The sequence below is a fragment of the Salmo salar genome, chromosome 12, assembly GCF_965601325.2.
Source record: "Salmo salar chromosome 12, fSalSal1, whole genome shotgun sequence".
Lineage (NCBI taxonomy): Eukaryota > Metazoa > Chordata > Actinopteri > Salmoniformes > Salmonidae > Salmo > Salmo salar.
Genome location: NC_138302.1, coordinates 80807387 through 80828337, shown reverse-complemented (window position 1 = coordinate 80828337; position 20951 = coordinate 80807387). Strand labels below are relative to the sequence as shown.

Here is a 20951-nt window from a genome sequence, read left to right as displayed (position 1 = left end):
AACAAGCCTGAGTCATTTGAAGAGCTCTGACACTCTCAATAACAAGGAGAGCTGTATGAGTGTTTTCTTCGACAGGACCGCTCCTCTCGTGTTTATCAGAAGTGTTGGGATCTGTGTCCTGCACAGCTGGACCTAATACAGTCTTTTATACTAGTCAGTTTGATACCTGGTGCTTTCACATAATGTGTGTAATGTATGATGGAACTGTTTAAGGTGTGGCTTTTCTGACTCTTCTCTGAGGTAAATGGAATCACAGCCATTCTCAATACTGAAACACTTCAGTTATTGTGCTGTTCTGAGAGGCTTGGGGAGAGCTGGGGAGGGAGGGAGAGCTGGAGGGAGAGCTGGAGGGAGAGCTGGAGGGAGAGCTGGAGGGAGAGCTGGAGGGAGAGCGGAGGGAGAGCTGGAGAGAGAGCTGGAGAGAGAGCTGGAGAGAGAGCTGGAGAGAGAGCTGGAGAGAGAGCTGGAGAGAGGAAAAAGGGCAGGCAGCATTGAGGAGGATTTTGATTGACATGGACATAAATGTTGGCAGCTAGAAGACTACTCTCCAGAGGGCAGATAAAGACAGCGGCAGTAGTTTTGGGTCACAGGCAGCCAGCAAGCATCTAATACTCTGGCTGGCATAGACTCAATCAGGGGTTCCCTGCCCTAAGACCAGTGTGTGTATGGTGGTGCACAAACACTGTTTCTGTAAATAGATTCAGCAAGTAGATTGCTTGAGGAATTGTAATGCTATTATTTTTTATATGGATAACATTTTACTCTAGGTGTCCTAATGCATGCATTCATAACGTCTTTACAACAGCTATATAAAACATTTATCATAAGCTGTCAAGTTGTCATAACAGTTATGATATTATAAAACAAGTTATAATGTGTTATAAATGTGCCATGCTCTAATATCAACTGTTAATGACTGCTATTACATGGTGTGCATGACTACTTATGTCATGTTATTACATTCTACATAGTCTACATCTAAGATGTTATAACATGGTATTATTTCATTTACCAAGCTCTTTGACACATGATTACATTGAATGGGATGATGAGCGTCATAACTATGTCAAATGCCCTTATAGTGTGCACAGAGAAAGTGCCAATCATTTGAGGTGTTATAAAATAGTTATGAATGTGCTTATACCACAGGATGAGTTGAAAGTATGACAAAACTAAACCATTCATAAAATCTCCGGGAAAAAGTGGAGCAAATTGGACCACGTCCAGATATATATAAAAATATGCATTATAATAAAAACTTGCCAAAAAACTAACTTTTTCCAATGAAATAGATGCTATGTAGGCTGTAATGTAACAAAATGTGAAAAAAAGTCAAGGGGTCTGAATACTTTCCGAATTGCATGCATGCATGCAGTACCAGTCAAAAGTTTGGACACCTACTCAGGGTTTTTGTTGAATTTTGACTATTTTCTACATTATAGAATAATAGGGAAGACATGAAAACTATGAAATTACACATATGGAATCATGTAGTAACCAAAAAAGTTTTAAACAAATCAAAATATATTTTATATTGAGATTCTTCAAAGTAGCCACCCTTTTGCTTGATGACAGCTTTGCACACTCATGGCATTCTCTCAACCAGTTTCACCTGGAATGCTTTTCCAACAGTCTTGAAGGAGTCCCCACATATGCTGAGCACTTGTTGGCTGCTTTTCCTTCACTCTGCGGTCCAACACATCCAAAACCATCTCAATTGGGTTGAGGTAGGGTGATTATGGAGGCCAGGTCATCTGATGCAGCACTCCACCACTCTCCTTCTTGGTCAAATAGCCCTTACACAGCCTGGAAGTGTGTTGGGTCATTGTTCTGTTGAAAAACAAATTATAGTCCCACTAAGCGCAAACCAGATGGGATGGTGTATCGCTGCAGAGTGCTGTGGTAGCCATGCTGGTTAAGTGTGCCTTGAATTCTAAATAAATCACTGATGGTGTCACCAGCAAAGCACCATCACACCACCTCCTCCATGCGTCACGGTGGAAAACACACATGCGGAGATCATCCATTCACATACTCTGCGCCTCACAAAGACACAGCCGTTGGAACCAAAAATCTCAAATTAGGACTCATCAGACCAAAGGAGAGATTCCCACCAGTCTAACGTCCATTGCTCGTGTTTCTTGGCCCAAGCAAGTCTTTCGCTTATTGGTGTCCTTTTAGTAGTGGTTTCTTTGCAGCAATTTTACCATGAAGGCCTGACTCATGCAGTCTCCTCTGAACAGTTGACGTTGATGTGTCTGCTACTTGAACTCTGAAGCATTTTTTTGGGCTGCAATTTCTGAGACTGGTAACTCTAATGAACTTATCCTTGTGGCAGGGCTTGCAAACTATCATGGATTACAGATGGAAACCCAGCCGTGAGCTGCCCAGTAACCTGCTAGACAAGCTAAATGCCATCCATGCTCACATTGAGGCAAGCCGCACTGAACCATGCATGAGAGCACCAGCTGTTCCAGAAGACTGTGATCACGCTCTCCGTAGCCGACGTAAGAACAGGTTAACTTCTATGGGCTAGGTGTGAAGTTTGCGTCCCACCCTAGTCAACAGCCAGTGGAATCGCGTGGCGCGAAATACAAATACCTCAAAAATGCTATAACTTCAATTTCTCAAACATATGACTATTTTACACCATTTTAAAGACAAGGCTCTCGTTAATCTAACCACATTGTCCGATTTCAAAAAGGCTTTACAGCGAAAGCAAAACATTAGATTATGTCAGGAGAGTACCCTGCCAAAAATAATCACACAGCCATTTTCAAAGCAAGCATATATGTCACAAAAACCAAAACCACAGCTAAATGCAGCACTAGCCTTTGATGATCTTCATCAGATGACACTCCTAGGACATTGTTATACAATACATGCATGTTTTGTTCAATCAAGTTAATATTTTTATCAAAAACCAGCTTTTTACATTAGCATGTGATGTTCAGAACTAGCATACCCACCGAAAACATCCGGTGAATTTACTAAATTACTCATGATAAACGTTGAGAAAATACATAACAATTATTTTAAGAATTATAGATACAGAACTCCTTTATGCAATCGCTATGTCCGATTTTAAAATAGCTTTTCGGTGAAAGCACATTTTGCAATATTCTGAGTACATAGCTCGGCCATCACAGGCTAGCTAATTTGACACCCACCAAGTTTGGGGCTCACTAAACTCAGAATTACTATTAGAAAAATTGGATTACCTTTGCTGTTCTTGTCAGAATGCACTCCCAGGACTTCTACTTCAACAACAAATGTTGTTTTGGTTGCAAATAATCCATAGTTATATCCAAATACCGCCGTTTTGTTTGTGCGTTCAGGTCACTATCCGAAGGGTAACGTGCGAGCGCATTTCGTGACAAAAAAATTCAAAATATTCCATTACCGTACTTAGAAGCATGTCAAACGCTGTTTAAAATAATTTTTTCTGCTGTTTTTCTCGTAAAATAGCGATAATATTCCAACCGGGCAACGTTGTATTCATTCAAAGGCTGAAAGAAAAAAAATTGAGACGTCTCGTGAACGCGCATCTCAGTGTCACTGTCCCCAGGCTGACCACTTACAAACTCTGCTGCTGTACTTTGCCCAGAGACAGCAGACACCCCATTTCACTTTCTGGTGGTTTTAGAGAGCCAATGGAAGCCTTAGAAGGTGTCACGTTACAGCACAGATGCTGTATTTTCGATAGAGATGCAACAGAAGGACAACAAATTGTCAGACAGGGCACTTCCTGTATGGAATCTTCTCAGGTTTTGGCCTGCCATATGAGTTCTGTTATACTCACAGACACCATTCAAACAGTTTTAGAAACTTTAGAGTGTTTTCTATCCAAATCTACTAATTATATGCATATTCTCGTTTCTGGGCAAAGAGTAGTAACCAGTTTTAAATCGGGTACGTTTTTTATCCGGCCGTGAAAATACTGCCCCCTAGCCCCAACAGGTTAACATTCACAGACGGATTACCAGGACGCTTTCTCTGAGCTTGCGTCGACCAGCTGGCAAGTGTCTAAACTGACATTTTTAATCTCTCCCTGACCCAGTCTGTAATACCTGCATGTTTCAAGTAGACCACCATAGTCCCTGTGCCCAAGTAAACGTTCCTAATCACTCATTTGTTGCCATGAAAGGCTTTGAAAGGCTGATCATAGCTCACATCAACACCATCATCTCAGAAACCCTTCACCCTTTCCAATTCACATACCACACCAACAGATCCACAGACGATGCAATCTCTATTGCACTCCACACTGCCCTTTCCCACCTGGACAAAAGGAACACCTATGTGAGAATGCTGTTCATTGACTACAGCTCAGTGTTCAACACCATAGTGCCCACAAATCTTATCACTAAGCTAAGGACCCTGGGACTGAACACCTCCCTCTGCAACTGGATCCTGGACTTCCTGACGGGCTGCCCCCAGGTGGTGAGGGTAGGCAACAAAATATCCACAACGCTGACCATTAACACAGGGGCCCCTCGGGTGCGTGCTTAGTCCCCTCCTGTACTCCCTGTTCACCCACAACTGCATGGCCAAACACGACTCCAACACCATCATTAAGTTTGCCGACGACACAACGGTGATGTGCCTGATCACCGACGACGATGAGAGGTGGTCTGAGACCTGGCAGTGTGATGCTAGGGCTGCAACCTCTCCCTCAACTTGAGCAAGACAAAGGAGCTGATCGTGGACTACATAAATCGGAGGGCTGAGCAAGCCCCCATTCACCTAGACAGGGCTGTAGTGGAGGTTGAGAGCTTCAAGTTCCTTGGTGTGATATTATGGTCCAAACACACCAACACAGTCATGAGGCGGGCACAATGTCTCTTCCCCCTCAAGAGGCTGAAAATATTTGCCATGGGTCCTCAGATCCTCAAAGTTCTACAGCTGCACCATCAAGAGCGTCCTGACTGGTTGCATCACAGCTTTTTATGGCAACTGCTTGGCATCTGACCAAGGCGCTACTAAGGGTAGTGCGACAGCTTTTCACCAATGTGTTATAAAGATGTTTTGGATGCATGCGTAAAGACACCTACAGCGAAGTGTTAATCTTTACACTCGGAGAGCAACTGAATGGAGTTATTCTACCTGGAAAACATTATTTTATCGTCTGCATAGAATGTTTTTTCTCTCTCTGTTTAAGCAAGTTTGTGTTCCCTCCCTCAGTACCATGCCGTTGTGATTTTACGTGAATGGGGTTTGAATGGATTATTATGCAAATGTTCTTCAGGTAACTGTGAGCATTTACATAGCTATTAACTGTTAATGTTAAGTCAAAACAGCAGTGTGCTCTGCTGCGTTCTCTTTTCCAACTACCAAGCACAGTGGTGCCACAGCCAGCAAAAACATCATTGTGCTCGTTTACTTTTGGATCAGGTAGGGGGCAGAATGAGTGCAGCAAGTTAGTCTGTGGAGTTGCAGGTATCTCTGCCACACCAGCCTTTTCCCCCCTGAGAACCAGCCTGTCACACAGAAAGACGGATGGTGTGAGGAATTTTCCTACCAAGAAGCCACGCTCCCGGGGAAAGAGGACACGGGAGAGGCTGAGGAGGAGCTTGTTCAAGCCAAGGTCATTAACACAGGCTGGACAGGACCGGCAGTGACAGCCTAGACGTGCTCGCCTAATGTGTGCACATATGCACAGTTTATAGTAGTATGGAGTAGGCAGAGCAATGTAGGTGATGCTTGTAGTGTCCTTAAAGCCATGTAGTAGACATCTGCTTTCCCTGTACAGGATTTGTCTGTTGTTATCATAGCTGGTAGAGACCTTACAACTGGAGAAAACGACATGCTCACGGAAACTCTCTTAACAGCTTTAAATAGGCTTTGGAAAATAAGGCTTTCTTGAAAGAGCTGATTTCTATAAGCGGCTTATGGTAGATCCACCTTCTCATTATGCTGCTTAACCTAGGCTTTTCATTATATGTGGAATTATTTATCAGACATATTCAGTATGGTGTATGGATGGCGCTAATAGTGTGTTAGAAGTCATTATGATTACCATTATGCTTGAAGCTTATGACGCACTCACTGTAGTCCTTGGGTTCCAGGGGATAAAGTGATATTAATCACTCCAGAGCAGTGGGAGGCACACCATTCACTGTATGGAACTCTGATCCACGTCTTTTATTACTCACCTGTGAAACCTAGAAGAATGCTGCCTACGTTCCAAGTTCATCTCCTCAGTCGTGTTTGTATAAGCAGGCTTGAATATGCTCATCATAATGACCTCGGCCCTTTCCCTCATTGCTATTCCAGTAGAATGTCATTGTTGGTTAAATGACTATATGCCATTAATGAGACATTGGCTGATAACTTTAGATGACCATACCCCTGGGCCGTTGTCTGTAAAGTCTTACTCCAGAGTGACTAACAGTCTCCACACTGGTCCAGTGGTTTGAACTCTGCCTCTCTGTCATAGAGTGCCACTTAGTCCAGCTCTGGAAATCTTTAGTACGGACAGTGTGTGGAGCCTAACGAGGAGTCCACTGTCATGTGGGTAGTGACAGGAGAATATGATACTAGAGCAGGCAGCAGAGGTCTAGGTTGATGATGAACCCCTGTAGAGTTCCACAGAGACTGCATCATTAGACACAGCCACATCCTCTGAGTGGTCGTTACCTGGTGCAGTTGGAATGGATAGTGCAACAGCATTGCACAGCTCAAAGAGGTCACATACTCTGTTTTTGGTGGCTTTCCATTAGCCTCATACTAGTCATAAGGAAATAAAGGCTTACCAGTTTAACTGCATTAACTCCTAAGCTTCATTACTGCAGCAGTGGAGAATGATAGACCTAGGTGTGTTCTCGATACAGCGAGTCATTATCTCGATTCTAAATGTTCCGAATTGTTTATAGTCACATGTACAGGGTTGCAGGTGTGATTGCAGGGTACAGTGAAAATCTTAGTCCATAGGGGAGTAGCAGGGGGGAGGGGTTGTCCATAGGGGGAGTAGCAGGGGGGGAGGTGCTTTAATACTCCAATTATGCACCTTCATCTACAAATAGACATGCCTCCCAGACAGCCTACCTAAACCAGGTTCATTCCCAAATCCATGCATACAACACAGGACACTGCGATAATGTTCACCCTCCTCACTGCTGCACTTCACATAGTCATTACTCTAGCAGATACAGCGGTTACATACTCTGGAATTCCTATCTTCACATTGCCAAAATATCATCATCCCTCAATATCTTAAAGTGTAGTCTAGAGGTCAGCCTGATGAATCAAACTAGCCAGTAGTCTCCTCCATGTAGACTCTCTCTCTCACACACACACACACACACACACACACACACACACACACACACACACACACACACACTCAATCAAACATGATTTATCTTGTGAACTGATTATATCATGTACATTTTATGATTAGTATGCTCTGTTTTTACTTTCTACTTAGTGTTTGAAGCACCTATCTGTAGTAAACACTGAATCTATTCACTTTGATTGTTCCTGTGTGTTGATTGTCTACTGAGTTTGGATTAGTCGTCACATGTAGCTGCCACATTACTTGCGTTAGACTGGAGCAAACACTGGAGAGCTGGGCTGCTCAGTCTGACCTGGAGCTGGGTGCTGGGCTGCTCAGTCTGACCTGGAGCTGGGTGCTGGGCTGCTCAGTCTGACCTGGAGCTGGGTGCTGGGCTGCTCAGTCTGACCTGGAGTTGGGTGCTGGGCTGCTCAGTTTGACCTGGAGCTGGGTGCTGGGCTGCTCAGTCTGACCTGGAGCTGGGTGCTGGTAGCGTCCCACCTGGCCAACATCCTGTGAAATTGCAGAGTGCGAAATTCAAACTACAGAATTATAAATATTTAACTTTCATAAAATCACAAGTGTAATACATCAAAATAAAGCTTAACTTGTTAATTCAGCCGCTTGGTCAGATTTCAAAAAAGCTTTACGGCGAAAGCAAACCATGCGATTATCTGAGGACAGTGCCCCGCATACAAAAGCATGAAAAACATATTTCAACCAGGCAGGTGTGCCACGACAGTCAGAAATAGCGATATAATAAATACCTTACCTTTGATCTTCTTCTGTTGGGACTCCAAAAGGTCCCAGATACATCACAAATGGTCCTTTTGTTCGATAATGTCCTTCTTTATATCCATAAAAACTCAGTTTAGCTGGCGCGCTTCAGTCAATAATCCACCCAGTTTCCCTCCATCAAAATGCATACAAAATGAATCCCAAACGTTACTAATAAACTTTTCCAAATAAGCCAAACAACGTTTATAATCAAACTTTAGGTACCCTAATACGTAAATAAACGATCAAATTTAAGACGGAGAATCGTTATTGTCTTTACCAGAGAAAAATACCAAATAACACGCTCTCTTCCACACGCTTGGAAACACTACAGCCAAAATGGGAGCCACCTAGAAAAACTACAATTTCTGGCTCATTTTTCCAAAAATCCAGCATGAAACTCTTTCTAAAGACTGTTGACATCTAGTGGAAGCTCTAGGAACTGCAATCTGGGAGGATTTTGCCTTATAATAAAAGTGACAGCCATTGAAAACAGTGGTAGGCTGAATTTTTTTTTTGGGGGGGGATGGTTTGTCCTTGGGGTTTCACCTGCTATGTCAGTTCTGTTATACTCACAGACATAATTTTAACAGTTTTAGAAACTTTAGAGTGTTTTCTACCAATTATATGCATATCCTAGCTTCTAGGCCTGAGTAACAGGCAGTTTACTTTGGGCACGCTTTTCATCCGGACGTGAAAATACTGCCCCCTACCCAAGAGAGGTTAAGAAAGTGCACAACTTTTGTTTTTATTGTCCCATTAACAATCACCCATATTATTATTTCATTTCAAACCTATAATATTTCTTTGGTATAGGCTACTTATTGTAATGAATGCTACCATCAAAATGCCTGTGATAGGTGATCAGTATTGTCGGCGTCCCAGCTCTAGTCTGACTTCCCCTATCCTCTCACCGTGGCCTGCAGACAGACAGTGAATGCATCTCGTTCTCTCCAGTTTGGCTTGCAGCCTGCGTCCCCAAGTGCACAGCCTTTTATGGCTTAATTAAATATCAGACAACGCTAACTCTGCCGTCTCTAACCCTTGGGCTACATCCTTCCGGACCGCCGAGAGAGGAGGAGGACAGAACGTTTGAAATACAAAGAGGGGAGATGTTGTCGAGGCAGAAGTAACAGCCTTGATGCCGACTGCTGTCATCAGTAAATAGGCTGGGAGTTAATTTGCGTTGATTACTGGGAAATGAGTTAGCCCGAGGACGGCCATGGAACTCAGATTACAGCTGATGCGATTGAAGATGTAGTTACATGTTAATCTCATTTTCTGTGTCTGTCCCTAAAAAAACTACATGGAGAAGAAAATATCCCTTTTCACATTTTCCATGACTTTATATGGTTCCACTGGAAATAGATGGCTTGTTATGGAATGCTGCCACCCTGTCCCTTCCACTTTCATTAAGCGGATTTTCTATTCACCTTAACCTTTACTGCTAATATGCATAACTTCTGAGAATTCATTATTTTTGTAATATTATCAGTTTCACAGTTGTGCATGTTTTTGCATATTGAATGTTGTGTGGTGTCCTGGTCAAACCACTCTCTGTATCTGATGTCATCACTCCTCTGTATTCATTTAACAAAGTGCTACCTCTGGCTCCCAGAGTTCTTTAGTTGTTTTTGTGCTACATGCTGTTAGAACGAAATCACATTCATCTCCCAAAATGTAGCCTAACACGCCTACCTGTCAATACTATCAACAATGGGCATGGAGGCACAGTTTCATTGTTTTGTATTTGGACCTAAGATAACTGTCCATAACAGAATTAAAAATGTTTAAAAAATTAAATAAAAAATTATAATAAATGGCTGTTTCCTTCAATGGCTGCCATTGATATAGAAATACCCTAAATATCCCTAAAGATTGACCTTTAAAAAGCAGCTTACCAGACACATTGAATAAAACGTCCATATGAGTCTGTGAGTTATTGAGAGACTCACACAAATCCATCAATGCTCTTCAGTGGCGTCATCTTCACACAAGTGTAACACTGCCTGTGTTAGGTGCTGTTTCATGTCTGGAGGATGAATGGATAATATCCAATGACGTGTGTATATATAAACTCTGGATTGATGATGCTATGTATTGACCATTGAGAGGCTTTGAAACCCCCAGTCAGCCATGTTGGCACACCCCAGTAGGAGAAATCCTCCATAGGAATTAATGGAATTCAAAAGTATTTGAATGTTTCAAGGACAAAATGACATGTATTTTGTTGTTGTAGTGGGCACAGTAATATTAGTACTCAAAAAAAATACTTGAAGGAATTGTTTTTGTTTTTATGTTTAACTCACAATACAATTTAAAGTATGCATTAAAGTGTCTGTAATAATAGAATAAATGTGTAAAAAATTAATGTAGACATTAATAAATGCATTTCTATAGTTTCCTAAGTCTTTTTTTACAACTGAGGAGGAGTACCAAGACATCTGCGCAGGGTCTTCAATACAGCACACCCTGTCAATCATCCAGGGTTTATACATATTATTGGTCATGTCTGCTCTGTGCTCACACAGTGCCCTGGTCACTGGGATCTTTGAGGGCATCATAACTGTCAAAATGCATCGTGAAGTATTCTTTTTTTTAATCCTGGGTGGTGGCAGCTTTAGAGAATCTACAATGATGACACTATCGGGGGGAAAACTGGAAATAAAATAACAGGCTGGGAGGTGTTTTGCATTCTTAACAAGCCACTGTAAAGGTCGGGTGTGTTTTGTATGTGTAATCAAGGCCAATTTTCCAAGCGAGTGATTTGATGAGAGAACGGTTCATTCGTTAAGAGGCTTATCTCTTCTGATAAGTAGGCTTCATATGCTCCACTAAACACCTCTTAGGTATATCTAGATACTCTTTTCCTGTATGATCAATTGTATATGGCTAATTATTTGGGCTTGGGTGTGTTATCAGGGCACCTTTTTATATGTTCTGGTCACGGTGTGAAACAGCATACCTCTCAATAACCAATCATGTGTCTGGCTATATAGGCTACATATTTCCTTCATCATTCTTTTCTCCTTTTTCCGTCCATTTCCTTCTCTTGGCTCCCGAAGGGGGAAAAAAAAAAAAAGGTTAGTATTTAATCTATTAAAAGTGAATTCAGAATCTGTAGAGCTGGATTCAGGCACATACTGCACCTTAATCATCGTCATCTCTCACTCCTCTCCTCCTTCCAGAGACGACCCAGTCTTGGTCCTTTCTACACCTTACAGCACACCTCTTCTCAGGGCTAAGGAATAACACCTTCCTCATTGGCTCCCGCTTTTCTTTTAACAAAAGTAGTTTCCTAATTTTCTCTGTTCCATCCCGCTGCTGCACATGCCCGTAGGACACTCCATTTCATCTTGCTTTGAACTCAATTTTAATTTTGCGCTGTTGCAGTTTTTTTAAATTGACATATTTATTAATGTATGACTACTCACAGCCCCAACATGTGCTCACCTTTATTCTCTCGGTCTTTCTCTCCTCATCCCAGGGCAGAACAGAGCTCACTAATTCAGTGTTGGTTTAATCCCTGCCGTCTTGTCAGAGCCTACTTTGTCGGGGTCTTGTTCCTACTAGAACAGCCTGAGCCACTCTGCTTGAGGAGCTTTACTGAGAGTAAGAGAGCGATGTTCCTGGCCCAAGGTCGACGTGCCTTTCCTTACATGTTCTGCTTGCCCCACTGTTAGCCAATGGTGAACTCCCTGCCAGGATAATGATCGCTCAAGACCATATCCCATCAAGTGCCCTCGTTGCACCATTTGAATAGAGGGAGCCTGTTCAGTGGGTAGCTGAATAGACAGCTCAGTGCTCTTCCGGAGGTGCTCTTTCCTGGTGTAGAAAGGAGGACTTGGAGGTGACTGAGAGAGAAAGTGGGGTAGGTCTCTATGGTGTTAGCATCGTTAAAATGCCATAAAATTGCAATGGTCAGTCGGAACTCTAAAGAGACAGTCAAATGACGCAAATGAACACATTGTATAGATTAGATTGATACATGTTTGTGTGTCTAGCTTATGTCTTTGTAACGTGTTTGTATGCATGTACCTTGTATGGGAGTATTTGCCTGTCTATATGGACATGTTCTTTCAACTGTCCTCTATAGGGTCCCCTCTCTACCCTGTATTTGGGAAGTTGGCTTTAGTCTGTAATTAGCAGGGCTAGGGGAGAATATCATATGTGAGCTGGAGTACCCTTCCCCTCATCCCATCACGTACCTCTCCTACCAGCCGCCTCTTTCCCTATATCCCCCCCTCTCCTCCAGACAGGACAGGAGCTAATGGAGACCCAGGGTGATGGGTGTGAGAACATTTTACTCAGAGACAGGGGAAGTGTAATGGGCTCTGTGATGATGTACCATTGGAGAGGTCTCATGCTCTTCTCCTCTCTCACCTGGCTGTCTATCTCTCTATCCTGTTGACAGAGCCCTTCTCTCTTTTATTCTAATCCCTCTCTCTTTCAGACGCCAAGGAGATAGTCCTGAAGGCCCAGATTCTGGCTGGGGGACGAGGGAAGGGTGTGTTCAACAGTGGCCTTAAAGGTGGAGTGCACTTAACTAAAGAGTGAGTACTCCTGCCACCTGCACTCACTGAGGTGTGATTTGAGTAATGGCCCCTTCAGAGAATGGTTCTGTTCTAACTAGCGCTTCAGTTCTCCCTCCTAGATGGTGTTGCTTTTCCTCTGTTCCAGCTACCTAAACAGGACCCTGCAATAAAAAGCTACATTTGCTACTTTAGGGAAAACTGCTCCCAATTCAACTTTGAAATAGTGAATTTATCATTGGGAAATTGCACTGTGTGCACCTCACTGAATCAGGTTATTAGAATTGTGATATACAGCTCTGATTCAGTGGAGCTCAATTGTATTGTGTTCTTCTAGCACATCGTTATAGGCCTATATTGGCCAGATTTCCCTAACAATAATCTACTGTTGGTCCATCTTATATCACATCAACCAACATCTTCATTGGCCAGCTACTAGATTGTTTCCTCTGCAAAAAAAATGATGTAGCCAAGATAGCAGCGTGATAAGGCCTGAACTGTGATTTACGACAAATGGCTACGACATATGTGTCATTGTCACCCTATTTCAGTATTTGGGATAAGCAGAAACTTTTCTAAGTGAATCATCTGAAGTTAAGCCTCCCCAGACAGTGACATGTGCACAGTTCACTCTCCTACCATCTATCAAAGCAAAACACAACCTCAGGCTTCATTTGTATTTGATAAAAACCAGAGCAAGAAGCAGTAACAGGAATGAGACTCACTTCCTTTAAAGAGCAGCTGGAACCAGGAGATACTTCTTTTTCAAAGAGCAGTGCTTCATCAGAACACGTTACAATCACACTGCAAATGTGCTTAACCATGTCTTTGTTGAAATGAAAAGGTGTCTCAGGAGCTGAAAAGAATTACTCTGTTATCTGCTATGGTGATAGTCCTCTGTTTTTGGAAGATGTTTGTCCTCTTGGTTTTTATCTGTAATCAAAGCTCTATTAATGAAGTAGTTGTAATTGAGACGCTCCTGTCTCTTCTCTAGCCCTTCTGTGGTGGGGGAGCTGGCCAGTAAGATGCTAGGCTATAGCCTGACCACCAAGCAGACGCCAAAGGAAGGAGTGAAAGTAAAAACGGTAAGTCAAAGCTGGGGGTAAAATAACTTTTCTGTTTTTCTCATTTCAGGGTAATTTCAATTCAGTAATGCAGTTCCATGAAATTAATGACTGCACAAGCATCGGGGTAATAATACATTAGTCTATATTGTTTTTTTGTTCCTCTAGTTCTGGGGATAGGTCCCTGGTGGAGACATGCCATTTGAAGCCGGTGTCGTTTGTTGTGTTTGTGCTATTTGGTGTCGTGGTTCACTGCGATAAATAATACATGCGAGTCAGGGCCTCTCTGAGACCAAAGTGTTAGTCACGTAAACAACCATTTCCAAGTGCCGCTAACAAGCAGGAATATTATTTTCCTCACTCACACACTGCAGCCCACCCAAAAACACACTTCCAGGTAATGAACCCTTCTCGGCCTGTAGCGTGTGTTTTTCCCCTCTCTCTTGCTCTCTCTTTCTCTCTCTCTGCCTCTTTAGTGAAATGTGGCCTAGAGCTCCCCATTAACGCTTGTTTTCATTCCTGCCAGCCAGGCACAAACCTCGCTCTGCTCCTGCCCCTGCTGCAAAGTTTAGGAGACGTATCAAACTACTGTCACATTTGCCATTTTTATAGAAAGAGCTGGCGGGGAAGGCATTTCACTACCACAACACCAGGGCTGAGGGGAAAGAGAAATATACATACAAAAACTGTGAGAGCATTGTTGTGAGATGTCATTTCATATTGAAACGTTAGCTGCATTATCTATCCATAGCATGTCACCTGTTAGATGACTGACATAACACAATTTCTGAGATTTATTTTGTAAACTAAGCATATATTAATATACAATTTGTTAATTGCAGAAATGTATCATGATAAATGATCCCAGAGGATCATCTCTCCAGAATGCAGCCATGTGTCATGTATCACACACAAAAACCAGTACACACTTGATTAATTTCCCAAACGTGCAGACATTCACAGACAAGGGAGATATGATGCTACCTGCTGTTAGTGGCTGTTGTCGTAGGCCCTTTCAAAGCCCATCTCAGATTAGATTAGGCCTGGGATCAAAGTAATAAAGTAGCCAGAGAGCTGCAGTGATTGAACAGAACCCAGGCCTCTTAACATAGCCCTCTTTAACAGGCTGTAATTATATTGTCAAGCTCTGTTTCCCTGAATGAGAACCAGGAGTGAGCTGTCAGCCTGCCATTGTAACACGTCCCCTTCACTTCACTATACTGCAGCCATCCTCTCCAGACACAGAGCATTATCTCTACTGGCAGGACAGACCAGGGGTGGGGAGAGGGGCAGGAAGTGATAGAGGAGGAGGAGAGCATACTAGATGGAGAGAGGGGCAGAGAGAGCCAGTTCGATTGAGAGAAAGACCAGGAGAGGGTGGTAGTAGTGTGTAAAATAGATCAAGACTTTAAGCAGAGAGAGAAAGAGGGTTGTGTTATTGCCTGTTTCCATGGGACATGGAGAACAATCGTCCTCACGGAGTCCAAATAAACTCTGTCAAGTTAGGCCCAGGGAACTGATAACAAACAAACAACTCATCTCTATCCCTCTGTCTTGCCATCAATCTCTCTGTTGTCTCCATCTCCCAGCAGTGTGCTTCATTCCCAGTATAGCCTAGATTTAGAACCCATAGGTTCTCTGGGTTGTAATACTATGATCTGCTGTGTCTGTATCTGAGGCCAGTCTGTGATGTGAAGGTAGTAGACTGATTCTCTCCATACTGACCAGGTGATGGTGGCTGAAGCCCTGGACATCACCAGAGAGACCTATTTTGCCATCCTGATGGACCGAGCCTGCAACGGCCCTGTCATGGTGGGCAGTCCTCAGGGTGGGATGGACATAGAGGAGGTTGCCGACAAATCCCCAGAACTCATCTTTAAGGTACAGTACTGTGATCTCTGCAACAGCATATGTTACAAATGACTGAAGATGTTGACAAGGAACCTCTCACCATTCACTGTACTTGTGATCCAATAGCTTAACATCTCTTTGCATAAACTACAGTGCAGACATCCCTAGTATCCCTGTACTTCCGTCACACCATGTTCTCTCTCTTTCTCTTTCTCTCTCTCTGTCTCTGTCTCTCTCTCTCTCTCTCTCTCTCTCTGTCTCTCTCTCTCTCTGTGTGTCTGATTGGCACAATGTATCCCTTGATAGAGAGATCCCTTCTCTATGTTAGAATCTCATCTCTACAAGAGCCTGATAATTATAAAGCCATCATTTCATGCCCGGTTCTCCTTTCCTCACTACTGGCAGGTTTCCACCACTTAATTGCATATCGTGATTTAATATGAACATCCACTTTGTCAAATGACCGTCCAGTGTTTGAGTCTCCATTCTCTCTGCTTTCTCTTTCTCTGCTCTCGCGTACCACAGGAAGTTATAGATATTTTCGAGGGCGTGCGAGATGACCAGGCACTCCGCATGGCAGCTAATTTGGGTTTCAAAGGACCTCTGGAAAGACAGGTAATAGGCCCGACAATGCTCTCTGAGCCGCAGTGCAGAGAAGCAGAGTCGCGTACACACACACCAAAGACCCACAATACTGAACTCAGAGCTGATAAAACCGGATAGGACACTGCCTGTCTACTGGGCTCTTGCTGAATTACAAGGTTCATAGAACTCCATAACGTCCTTGTACAACAGACAAAGCTTTATAAGATCAAATTGCATTCGTCACGCACACAGTTAACAGCAGGTTTAATAGGTGCAGCGAAATGCTTGTGCTTGTTTATCGATATTGGGGGGGGGGGGTCCTCCCAAAATCATGAACAGACGTTGCTGATGATGCCAATTCTGGCCAGTGTAAACCGGGTCAGAGAGACACACAAAAAGACAAACCCCAAAATTCAAACGTGATATTAAAAGTTCTTCTCCAGTTCCTTTTAGAGCCAATTGTCTTGTAGCATCATATTGCTAATTTGCATTCCTATCCATGAGCACAGCAGCTTAAAGAATCGGATTTGTTCAGAATGTTAAAATGCAGAAAAGGTATACATGAAATGAACATACACAATTGTCTGAGAGGTACACCCTGTGTAATATGAGCCTGTCTTGATATTAAATAAACATTGATTTTAACAGCCTTGAGGAAATTAAAACAATTCTCTACATTCTTCCAACTGTGTCTTTAAAAGCACATTAGTTGCCACAGTATGTTTGATTCACTGCTAATTACAGTGGTTCTGGGTGTGGAATTGAGTGTTTGGTTAAATATCTTGGTTGCTTTGAAGAGTCTTGGTGACAAAGTGTGTGATTGTGTCTGTCTGTCTGTGAGTGTGTGGCAGAGAGCAGTGCTTACAATGTTTTCTGTCAGGCTGTTTTCCTCATCAAAAGAGCAGCTCGGTTCCAGGGACAGAGACATCAGTTCAACCCCTGATTCTTTGAAAAGAGGATTCATTCAAATGACAGCCTCTCCAATAATAATACTTCTCATTGTAGGATAAGTGGCACAGTAGACACATTGTAACTCTCACTCAGAGCTAATGCATTAATATGCACATAAAGGCTTTATTATAGTAGTTGAATTGCTGTTTTTATTAGGCTTAGTCATGCATTCAATTATATAGCATACATAAGTACTATGATATGTGTATGTATGCATGCTTTTTTATATATATATATATATATATATATATATATATATAAAAAAGCCTTTAGCTCATACTTTACAGTTGAAGTCGGAAGTTTACATACACCTTAGCCAAATGCATTTAAACTCAGTTTTTTCCAATTCCCGACATTTAATCCTAGTAAAAACTCCCTGTTAGGTCAGTTAGGATCTTCACTTTATTTTAAGAATGTTAAATGTCAGAATAATAGTAGAGAGAATAATTTATTTTAGCTTTTTTCTTTCATCACATTCCAAGTGGGTCAGAAGTTTACATATACTCAATTAGTATTTGGTAGCATTGCCTTTAAATTGTTTAACTTGGGTCAAATGTTTTGGGTAGCCTTCCACAAGCTTCCCACAATAAGTTGGGTGAATTTTGTCCCATTCCTCCTGACAGAGCTGGTGTAACTGAGTCAGGTTTGTAGGCCTCCTTGCTCACACACGCTTTTTCAGTTCTGCCCACAAATTTTCTATAGGGTTGAGGTCAGGGCTTTGTGATGGCCACTCCAATACCTGGACTTTGTTGTTGTCCTTAAGCCATTTTGCCACAACTTTGGAAGTATGCTTGGGGTCATTGTCCATTTGGAAGACCCATTTGCGACCAAGCTTTAACTTCCTGACTGATGTCTTGAGATGTTGCTTCAACAATATATCCACATAATTTCAGTGGAGCAGTGGCTTCTTCCTTGCTGAGCGGCCTTTCAGGTTATGTCAATATCGGACTCATTTTACTGTGGATATAGATACTTTTGTAACTGTTTCTTCCAGCATCTTCACAAGGTCATTTGCTGTTGTTCTGGGATTGATTTGCACTTTTCACACCAAAGTACATTCATCTCTAGGAGACAGAACTGAGCGGTATGACGGCTACGTGGTTCCATGGTGTTTATACTTGCGTACTATTGTTTGTACAGATGAACGTGGTACCTTCAGGCGTTTGGAAATTGCTCCCAAGGATGAACCAGACTTGTGGAGGTCTACAATTTATTTTCTGAGGTCTTGGCTGATTTCTTTAGATTTTCTCATGATGTCAAGCAAAGAGGCACTGAGTTTGAAGGTAGGCCTTGAAATACATCCAAAGGTACACCTCCAATTGACTCAAATGATGTCGCCCTCCATTTGGGAAATCGGACCACAACTCTATCCTCCTGATTCCTGCTTACAAGCAAAAATTAAAGCAGGAAGCACTAGTGACTCGGGTCTATAAAAAAAGTGGTCAGATGAAGCAGATGCTAAACTACAGGACTGTTTTGCTATCACAGACTGGAACATGTTCTAGGATTCTTCCGATGGCATTGAGGAGTACACCACATCAGTCACTGGCTTTATCAATAAGTGCATCGAGGACGTCGTCCCCACAGTGACTGTACGTACATACCCCAACCAGAAACCATGGTTTACAGGCAACATCCGCACTGAGCTAAAGGGTAGAGCTGCCGCTTTCAAGGTGCGGGACTCTAACCCGGAAGCTTACAAGAAATCTTGCTATGCCCTGCGACAAACCATCAAACAGGCAAAGTGTCAATACAGGGCTAAGATTGAATCATACTACACCGGCTCCAACTCTCGTCTTTTGTGGCAGAGCTTGCAAACTATTACAGACTACGAAGGGAGCACAGCCACGAGCTGCCCAGTGACACGAGCCTACCAGACGAGCTAAATCACTTCTATGCTCGCTTCGAGGCAAGCAACACTGAGGCATGCATGAGAGCATCAGCTGTTCTGGACGACTGTGTGATCATGCTCTCTGTAGCCAACATGAGTAAGACCTTTAAACAGGTCAACATACACAAGGCTGCGAGGCCAGACAGATTACCAGGACGTGTGCTCTGGGCATGTGCTGACCATCTGGCAGGTGTCTTAACTGACATTTTCAACATGTCCCTGATTGAGTCTGTAATACCAACATATTTCAAGCAGACCACCATTGTCCCTGTGCCCAAGAACACAAAGGTAACCTGCCTAAATGACTACAGACCCGTAGCACTCACGTCCGTAGCCATGAAGTGCTTTGAAAGGTTAGTAATGGCACATCAACACCATTATCCCAGAAACCCTAGACCCACTCCAATTTGCATAACACCCCAACAGATCCACAGATGATGCAATCTCTCTTGCACTCCACACTGCCCTTTCCCACCTGGACAAAAGGAACACTTATGTGAGAAGGCTTTTCATTGACTACAGCTCAGCGTTCAACACCATAGTACCCTCAAAGCTCATCACTAAGCTAAGGATCCTGGGACTAAACACCTCCCTCTGCAATTGGATCCTGGACTTCCTGACGGGCCGCCCCCAGGTGGTGAGGGTAGGTAGCAACACATCTGTCACGCTGATCTTCAACACTGGAGCTCCCCAGGGGTGCGTGCTCAGCCCCCTCCTGTACTGCCTGTTCACCCACGACTGCATGGCCAGACACGACTCCAACACCATCATTAAGTTTTCAGACAACTCAAAAGTGGTAGGCTGATCACCGACAACGACGAGACCGCCTATAGGGAGGAGGTCAGAGACCTGGCCCGGGTGGTGCCAGAATAACAACCTATCCCTCAACGTAACCAAGACTAAGGAGATGATTGTGGGCTACAGGAAAAGGAGGACCGAGCACGCCCCCATTCTCATCAACGGGGCTGTAGTGGAGCAGGTTGAGAGCTTCAAGTTCCTTTGCTGTCCACATCAACAACAAACTGGAATGGTCCGAACACACCAAGACAGTCGTGAAGAGGGCACGACATCTAAAAAGATTTGGCATGGGTCCTGAGATCCTCAAAAGGTTCTATAGCTGCAACATCGAGAGCATCCTGACTGGTTGCATCACTGCCTGGTACGGCAATTGCTTGGCCTCTGACCACAAGGCACTACAGAGGGTAGTGCGTACGGCCCAGTACATCACTGGGGCTAAGCTGCCTGCCATCCAGGACCTCTACACCAGGCGGTGTCAGAGGAAGGCCCTAAAAATTGTCAAAGACCCCAGCCACCCCAGTCATAGACTGTTCTCTCTACTACCGCATGGCAAGCGGTACCGGAGTGCCAAGTCTAGGACAAAAAGGCTTCTCAACAGTTTTTACCCCCAAGCCATAAGACTCCTGAACAGGTAATCAAATGGCTACCTGGACTATTTGCATTGTGCCCCCCCAACCCTACTTTTTACGCTGCTGCTACTCTGTTCATCATATATGCATAGTCACTTTAACTATACATTCATGTACATACTATCTCCAATTTAGCCGACCAACCAGTGCTCCCGCACATTGGCTAACCAGGCTCTCTGCATTTTGTCCCGGCACCCACCACCTGCCAACCCCTCTTTTACGCTACTGCTACTCTGTTCATCATATATGCATAGTCACTTTAACCATATCTACATGTACATACTACCTCAATCAGCCTGACTAACCGGTGTCTGTATGTAGCCTTGCTACTTTTATAGCCGCGCTACTGTATATAGCCTGTCTTTTTACTGTTTTATTTCTTTACCTACCTATTGTTCACATTATACCTTTTTTGCACTGTTGGTTAGAGCCTGTAAGTAAGCATTTCACTGTAAGGTCTACACCTGTTGTATTTGGTGCAGGTGACACAAACTTTGATTTGATTTGAATTAGCTTATCAGAAGCTTCTAAAGCCATGACATTTTCTGGAATTTTCGAATCTGTTTAAAGGCACAGTCAACTTAGCGTATGTAAACT

At 43.2% G+C, this 20951-nt stretch overlaps 1 protein-coding gene across 1 annotated transcript in view; it reads left to right on the top strand.

Annotated features, from left to right (window-relative positions):
- Positions 1-20951, top strand: part of suclg2 (succinate-CoA ligase GDP-forming subunit beta) — a 130967-nt gene that overhangs the window by 39286 nt on the left and 70730 nt on the right. The window contains exons 3-6 of the mRNA XM_014133406.3: positions 12507-12606; positions 13580-13670; positions 15378-15530; positions 16026-16115. Of these exons, the coding sequence (XP_013988881.1) occupies positions 12507-12606; positions 13580-13670; positions 15378-15530; positions 16026-16115 (434 nt within the window). The remainder of the gene's footprint in view (positions 1-12506; positions 12607-13579; positions 13671-15377; positions 15531-16025; positions 16116-20951) is intronic.